The 8198-nt window shown below is 47.1% G+C and overlaps 1 protein-coding gene across 1 annotated transcript; it reads left to right on the top strand.

Annotated features, from left to right (window-relative positions):
- The first annotated feature begins 1715 nt into the window (after nucleotides 1-1715).
- LOC124029503 (pyruvate dehydrogenase E1 component subunit beta, mitochondrial-like) lies at nucleotides 1716-6253 on the top strand. Its single transcript, XM_046341191.1, has 3 exons — nucleotides 1716-1868; nucleotides 2969-3110; nucleotides 5972-6253. The coding sequence occupies exons 1-3, from the start codon at nucleotides 1731-1733 to the stop codon at nucleotides 6115-6117; spliced, it is 426 nt and encodes a 141-aa protein (XP_046197147.1). The 5' UTR covers nucleotides 1716-1730; the 3' UTR covers nucleotides 6118-6253.
- Nucleotides 6254-8198: the final 1945 nt, after the last annotated feature.

The raw sequence follows: 8198 nt of genomic DNA, 5'->3' as shown, positions 1-8198 counted from the left end.
ACGTTACAGCTTTAACTTCAAAATGTTTGCTAATTTATATATAATAAAATATAAAATAATCACATTTACATAAGTATTCAGACCCTTTACTCGGTACTTTGTTGAAGCACCTTTGGCAGCGATTACAGCCTCCAGTCTTCTTGGGTGTGATGCTACAAGCTTGGCACACCTGTATTTGGGGAGTTTCTCCCATTCTTCTCTGCAGATCCTCTCAAGCTCTGTCAGGTTGGATGGGAGCGTCGCTGCACAGCTATTTTCAGGCCTCTCAGAGATGTTTGATCGGGTTCAAGTCCGGGCTCTGGCTGGGCCACTCAGGACATTCAGACTTGTCCGAAGCCACTCCTGCGTTGTCTTGGCTGTGTGCTTAGAGATCGTTGTTCTGTTGGAAGGTGAACCTTCACCCCAGTCTGAGGTCCTGGCGCTCTGGAGCAGGTTTCATCAAGGATCCTCAGTACTTTGCTCTGTTCATCTTTCCTCGATCCTGACTAGTCTCCCAGTCCCTGCCGATGAAAAACATCCCCACAGCATGATGATGATGCTGCCACCACCATGCTTCATCGTAGGGATGGTTCCAGGTTTCCTCCAGACGTGATGAATGGAATAGAGCCCAGAGAGTTCAATCTTGGTTCCATCAGACCAGAGAATCTTGTTTCTCGTTGTCTGAGAGTCTTTAGGTGTCTTTTGGCAAACTACAAGCGGGCTGTCATGTGCCTTTTACTGAGGAGTGGCTTCCTGCCGGCCACTCTACCATAAGGGCCTGATTGGTGGAGTGCTGCAGCGATGGTTGTCCATCTGGAATGTTCTCCCATCTCCACAGGGACTTTAGAGCTCTGTCAGAATGACCATCGAGTTCTTGGTCACCTCCCTGACCAAGGCCCTTCTCCCCTGATTGCTCTGTTTGGCTGGGCGGCCAGCTCTAGGAAGAGTCTTGGTGGTTCCAAACGTCTTCCATTTCAGAATGATGGTCACTGTGTTCTTGGGGACCTTAAATGCTGCAGAAATGTGTTTGGTACCCTTCCCCGGATCTGTGCCTCGACACAATCCTGTCTCAAAGCTCTATAGACAATTCATTCGACCTCATGGCTTGGTTTCTGCTCTGACATGCACTGTCAACTGTGGGACCTTGTATAGACAGGTGTGTGCCTTTCCAAATCATGTCCAATCAATTGAATTTACCTCAGGTGGAGTCAATCAAGTTGTCGAAACATTACATTTACATTTAAGTCATTTAGCAGACGCTCTTATCCAGAGCGACTTACAAATTGGTGCATTCACCTTGTGACATCCAGTGGAACAGTCACTTTACAATAGTGCATCTAAATCTTAAAGGGGGGTGAGAGGGATACTTATCCTATCTTATCCTATCCTTAGGTATTCCTTAAAGAGGATGATCAATGGAAGCAGGATGCACCTGAGTTTTATTCAGAGAGTTTTATTCAGAGTCTCATAGCAAAGGGTCTGAATACGTATGTAAATAAGGTATTTCTGTTTTTTATTTTGAGTACATTTGCAAAAATGGTTACACCTGTTTTTGCTTTGTCATTATGGGGTATTGTGTGTAGATAGACAAGGAACATTTTTTATTTAATCGGTTTTAGAATAAGGCTCTAATGTAACAATGTGGAAAAAGTCAAGGGGTCTGAATACTTTCCGAATGCACTGCGTGTTGAATTCAGTTTGTAACACAACAAAACGTGGAAGAAGTCGAGGGGTGTATGGCTAGTTTCTGAATGCATTACAAAACGTTTGTACCCAACCATTGTGTGTTTTGGTCAGGAACTCACATCACTCTCGTGTCACATTCCCGGTGTGTGGGGTTCTGCCTGGATGCTGCGGCCGTCCTGGCTAAAGAGGGGGTTGAATGTGAGGTGAGTGTCGTCTTCAGTTATGTGGTTCAAAAATAACAGATTTCTTTTGGTTTATGTATAAACTAAACTTATAAGAACTCCCACTGCTCTTGCAATGTCACTACTTCTGTAGATCAGTTGGTAGAGCATGGCGCTTGTAACGCCAGGGTAGTGGGTTCGATTCCGGGACCACCCATACGTAGAATGTATGCACACATGACTGTAAGTCGCTTTGGATAAAAGCGTCTGCTAAATGGCATTTATTATTATTATTATATATTATTGTTGAATACATCTACACTTACAAATAAGGAATGGGGTTGAGTCGGCGAGTGTGTTTTTACATTTTAAAGTGTGAAGTTGTACATGTCGTCTGGCGGCGTAAGCCCCTGCTTCTCGAGCACATGGGCGTTGTAACGCTGGCAGCACTGTCCTACACATCACCTCTATCTGAGAGATTTACAAAACACCACCCCCCTACATTACTAAAGTACTGGTCTCTCCCCTGCTAGGTGGTTGTAACCTGGTCTCTCCCCTGCTAGGTGGTTGTAACCTGGTCTGTCCCCTGCTAGGTGGTTGTAACCTGGTCTGTCCCCTACTAGGTGGTTGTAACCTGGTCTCTCCCCTGCTAGGTGGTTATAACCTGGTCTCTCCCCTGCTAGGTGGTTGTAACCTGGTCTCTCCCCTGCTAGGTGGTTGTAACCTGGTCTCTCCCCTGCTAGGTGGTTGTAACCTGGTCTCTCCCTGCTAGGTGGTTATAACCTGGTCTCTCCCCTGCTAGGTGGTTATAACCTGGTCTCTCCCCCTGCTAGGTGGTTATAACCTGGTCTGTCCCCTGCTAGGTGGTTGTAACCTGGTCTGTCCCCTGCTAGGTGGTTGTAACCTGGTCTGTCCCCTACTAGGTGGTTGTAACCTGGTCTGTCCCCTGCTAGGTGGTTGTAACCTGGTCTGTCCCCTGCTAGGTGGTTGTAACCTGGTCTCTCCCTGCTGCCTGGTCTAGGGTGGTTGTAACCTGGTCTCTCCCCTGCTAGGTGGTTGTAACCTGGTCTCTCCCCTGCTAGGTGGTTGTAACCTGGTCTCTCCCCTGCTAGGTGGTTGTAACCTGGTCTCTCCCCTGCTAGGTGGTTAACCTGCGTACCATAAGACCTCTGGATGTGGAGACCATTGAGGCCAGCGTGATGAAGACTGGCCATCTGGTCACGGTGGAAGGAGGCTGGCCCCAGTACGGAGTAGGGGCTGAGATCTGTGCCAGGATCATGGAGGGTACGTGCTCTTCATTTTTATACATAGACTGGTTTCCCGGATGCAGATTAAGCCTAATCTTGGACTGAAGTCTTTCTATTGGAGATTTGTCATTGAACTAGTTTGTTTTTTTGTCCATGACTTTGTCATTGTTGTGTAAGTAGCACTGCATTCATAACACCATGCATCCCCATGCTGTCGTTTCTGAAGGCTAAGCTAGGTTGGGCCTCTGTAAACATGGGTGAACTAGACACCTGACAGGTGTGGCATATCAAGAAGCTGATTAAACAGCATGATTATTACACAGGTGCACCTTGTGCTGGGGGACAATAAAGGGCCACTCTAAAATGTGCTGTTTTGTCACTCAACACAATACCACAGATATCTCAAGATTTGAGGGAGCCTGCAATTGGCAATACTGACTGTAGGAATGTCCACCAGAGAATGAAATGTTTATTTCTCTCCCATAATCCTCCTCCAACGTTGTTTTAGAGTTTGGTAGTACGTCCAGCCGGCCTCACAACCACAGATGTCATTGTTGTGAACAACCCCATGGTGGCAGTGGTGTTATGGTATGGGGCAGGCATAAGCTATGGACAATGAACACAATTGCACTTTATCGATGGCAATTTTAATGCACAGAATTACCGTGACGAGATCCGGGGCCCTTTTTAAAATATTTAAGGTATCTGTGACCAACAGACACATAACTGTATCGTGTGAAATACACATATTAGGGCCTAATCAATTTATTGAAATTGACTGATTCCCTCAGTAAAATCAATTAAATGGCTGCATGTTGCAAGATTGAACTCTTTGGCCTGAATGCCAAGCATCACGTCTGGAGGAAACCTGGCACCATCCCTACGATGAAGCATGGTGGTGGCAGCATCATGCTGTGGGGATGTTTTTCGGTGGCAGGGGCTGGGAGAGGCTAGTCAGGATTGAGGGGAAGATGAACGGAGCAAAGTACAGAGATCCTTCATGAAAACCTGCTCCAGAGCCCTCAGGACCTCAGACTGGGGCGAAGGATCACCTTCCAACAGGACAACGACCCCTAAGCACACAGCCAAGACAACACAGGAGTGGCTTCTGGACAAGTCTCTGAATGTCCTTGAGTGGCCCAGCCAGAGCCCGGAACCTGATCGAACATCTCTGGAGAGACCTGAAAATAGCTGTGCAGCGATGCTCCCCATCCAACCTGACAGAGCTAGAGGATCTGCAGAGAAGAATGGGAGAAACTCCCCAAATACAGGTGTGCCAAGCTTGTAGCATCATACCCAAGAAGACTCAAGGCTGTAATCATTGCCAAAGGTACTTCAACAAAGTACTGAGCAAAGAGTCTGAATATTTATTTAAAACTTGTTAGGGCAGTGGTCCCGTGTTGGGAACATATATAAGCGGAAATTTCATGTGCGCCACGTGTTTTTGCGCTAACCTGTTTTTGCTTTGTCATTATGGGGTGTTGTGTGTAGATTGATGTGGAATTTAATTTTTTTTAGATCCATTTTAACTAAATGTGGAACATGTCAAGGGGTATGGATACTTTCCGAATGGATAAAAAAGTGAGAAAAGGTGTTTTGATTTGAGTTAATAATTTAAAAAGCATGAAGCTCATACACAAGTGGCCTCTAACTGATCTTTAAAGCAGGGAAAACTAAATGCATGCTATTCAACCGATCAACTACTTCTCAGACAGAGTTCAGTGTGTCAAATCGGAGGGCCTGTTGTCCGGACCTCTGGCAGTCTCTATGGGGGTGCCACAGGGTTCATTTCTCGGGCCGACTCTCTTCTCTGCATACATCAATGATGTCGCTCAGGGGAAACCAAATGCATGCTATTCAACCAATCACTGCCCGCACCTGCTCGCCCGTCCAGCATCACTACTCTGGATGGCTCTGACTTAGAATACGTGGGAAACTACAAATACCTAGGTGTCTGCTTCGACTGTAAACTCTCCTTCCAGACTCATTAAGCATCTCCAATCCAAAATTAAATCTAGAATTGACTTCCTATATCGCAACAAAGCATCCTTCACTCATGCTGCCCTCGTAAAACTGACCATCCTACCGATCCTCGACTTCGGTTATGTCATCTATAAATTAGCCTCCAACACTCTACTCGGCAAACTAGCTTTAAGCACCAGCTGTCAGAGCAGCTCACAGATCACTGCACCTGTACATAGATGGGCTGTTTACAGATGGGCTATCTACCTCATCCCCATACTGGTATTTATTTATTTATCTTGCTCCTTTGCACCCCAGTATCTCTACTTGCTCATTCATCTTCTGCACATCTACCATTCCTGTGTTTCAATTGCTATATTGTAATTACTTCGCCACCATGGCCTATTTATTGCCTTAATTCCCTTAACTTACCTCATTTGCACTCACTGTAAATAGACTTTGTTTTCTTTTGATCTACTGCATTATTGACTGCATGTTTTGTTTTATTCCATGTGTAACTCTGTGTTGTTGTTTGTCGAACTGCTTTGCTTTATCTTGGCCAGGTCGCAGTTGTAAACGAGAACTTGTTCTCAACTGGCCTACCTGGTTAAATAAAGGTGTTCTCAACTAGCCTACCTGGTTAAATAAAGGTGTTCTCAACTAGCCTACCTGGTTAAATAAATAAAGGTGTTCTCAACTAGCCTACCTGGTTAAATAAATAAAGGTGTTCTCAACTAGCCTACCTGGTTAAATAAATAAAGGTGTTCTCAACTAGCCTACCTGGTTAAATAAATAAAGGTGTTCTCAACTAGCCTACCTGGTTAAATAAATAAAGGTGTTCTCAACTAGCCTACCTGGTTAAATAAATAAAGGTGTTCTCAACTGGCCTACCCTGGTTAAATAAATATCAATAATAATGATCTGTCCTGTTTCCAGGCCCAGCCTTCAACTACCTGGATGCCCCTGCAGTCCGCGTGACCGGTGTCGACATCCCCATGCCCTACGCTAAGATCCTGGAGGACCACAGTGTACCTCAGATCAAAGACATCATCTTCACAGTCAAGAAGGTCTTGAATATGTAAACATACCAATGTCTCCCTCCCTCTCCCACCGTGTCTCCCTCCCTCCCTCTCCCACCGTGTCTCCCTCCCTCCCTCTCCCACCGTGTCTCCCTCCCTCCCTCTCCCACCGTGTCTCCCTCCCTCCCTCTCCCACCGTGTCTCCCTCCCTCCCTCTCCCACCGTGTCTCCCTCCCTCCCTCTCCCACAGTGTCTCCCTCCCTCCCTCTCCCACAGTGTCTCCCTCCCTCCCTCTCCCACAGTGTCTCCCTCCCTCCCTCTCCCACAGTGTCTCCCTCCCTGTCTCCTCTCCCACAGTGTCTCCCTCCCCACAGTGTCCCTCTCCCACAGTGTCTCCCTCTCCCACAGTGTCTCCCTCTCCCACAGTGTCTCCCTCCCTCCCACAGTGTCTCCCTCTCCCACAGTGTCTCCCTCTCCCACAGTGTCTCCCTCTCCCACAGTGTCTCCCTCTCCCACAGTGTCTCCCTCTCCCACAGTGTCTCCTCTCCCACAGTGTCTCCCTCTCCCACAGTGTCTCCCTCTCCCACAGTGTCTCCCTCTCCCACAGTGTCTCCCTCTCCCACAGTGTCTCCCTCTCCCACAGTGTCTCCCTCTCCCACAGTGTCTCCCTCTCCCACAGTGTCTCCTCTCCCACAGTGTCTCCCTCTCCCACAGTGTCTCCCTCCCTCCCCCACAGTGTCTCCCTCTCCCACAGTGTCTCCCTCCCTGTCTCCTCTCCCACAGTGTCTCCCTCTCCCCACAGTGTCTCCCCCTCCCTCCCCACAGTGTCTCCCTCCTCTCCCACAGTGTCTCCCTCTCCCACAGTGTCTCCTCTCCCACAGTGTCTCCCTCTCCCACAGTGTCTCCCTCTCCCCAGTGTCTCCCTCTCCCACAGTGTCTCCCTCCCTCCCTCCCTCTCCCACAGTGTCTCCCCGTCCCTCCCTCCCTCTCCCACAGTGTCTGTCCCTCCCTCCCTCCCTCTCCCAGTGTCTCCCTCCCTCCCTCTCCCACCGTGCCTGTCTCCCTGTCTCCCACCACTCCTCTCCTTGCAAACCAACCTTATTAAACTTCTAAGTACCTATAAGTACTTATTTACTTATACAATAGTGAGTACTTGTAAAGAAAATACTTATTTCCTCCCCATGTCAATTTAACGGTAAATATACGCACATCACATGACTACATGAAAATAGTCCAAATAGTTAGCTGCTGTAATACCTACAAGGACTTCCACTTCTGTTTCCTGATTGGTTGGTGGACAGACAAGCTGGTGACGTCATCAACTTTGTACAGATCTGTCAATGATCCGATGATGGAAAGACTAAGTCAAAGAAATGTATAGTTGATTTAATGGAGTGTATTTATTATGGCCGAAAATTATTGTAACTCCTGTGTTGTTTTTTTGTTGTTGCTGTAAAATGGCTTTGTTACAGAAATAAAACTCCCCATTTTATCAGAAATAATCATGTGGTTTTTTTTTTTATTCTCACGCTTGGTGAGGAGGTTGAACAACTAGGGACAAGTATGCATGATACGCTTGAGGAGGTTGAACAACTAGGGACAAGTATGCATTACACGCTTGAGGAGGTTGAACAACTAGGGACAAGTATGCATTACACGCTTGGTGAGGAGGTTGAACAACTAGGGACAAGTATGCATTACACACTTGGTGAGGAGGTTGAACAACTAGGGACAAGTATGCATTACACACTTGGTGAGGAGGTTGAACAACTAGGGACAAGTATGCATTACACACTTGGTGAGGAGGTTGAACAACTAGGGACAAGTATGCATTACACTGCATTGTGACGCTGGCAGCGGAGCCAAACAAACCATCTTCGGGCAGAGGAGGATCCTCCTCAATGTTCTTGTCCAATTGCAAAGGGTCGTTTGTTTTTTTAGAAAATGCTCCCTTTTTTATTAAAATAAAATCAATTTCTCAATGGAAGTGTTGTAACAATGTGTACGCCGCCATCTTGTCTGTTTCTCTCATTGTTGGAGAAAGGTCTCTGTCATCTTAATATGCAGCACTTTGGGGTGGACCCACCTGTCTCGATGAGAGATGTCTCGATGAGAGATGTCTCGATGAGAGAGGGCTCGATGAG

The sequence above is a fragment of the Oncorhynchus gorbuscha genome, unplaced genomic scaffold (assembly GCF_021184085.1).
Source record: "Oncorhynchus gorbuscha isolate QuinsamMale2020 ecotype Even-year unplaced genomic scaffold, OgorEven_v1.0 Un_scaffold_6613, whole genome shotgun sequence".
NCBI lineage: Eukaryota > Metazoa > Chordata > Actinopteri > Salmoniformes > Salmonidae > Oncorhynchus > Oncorhynchus gorbuscha.
Note: the sequence above shows the minus strand (reverse complement) of the source record. Positions and strands in the feature narration are given on the sequence as shown.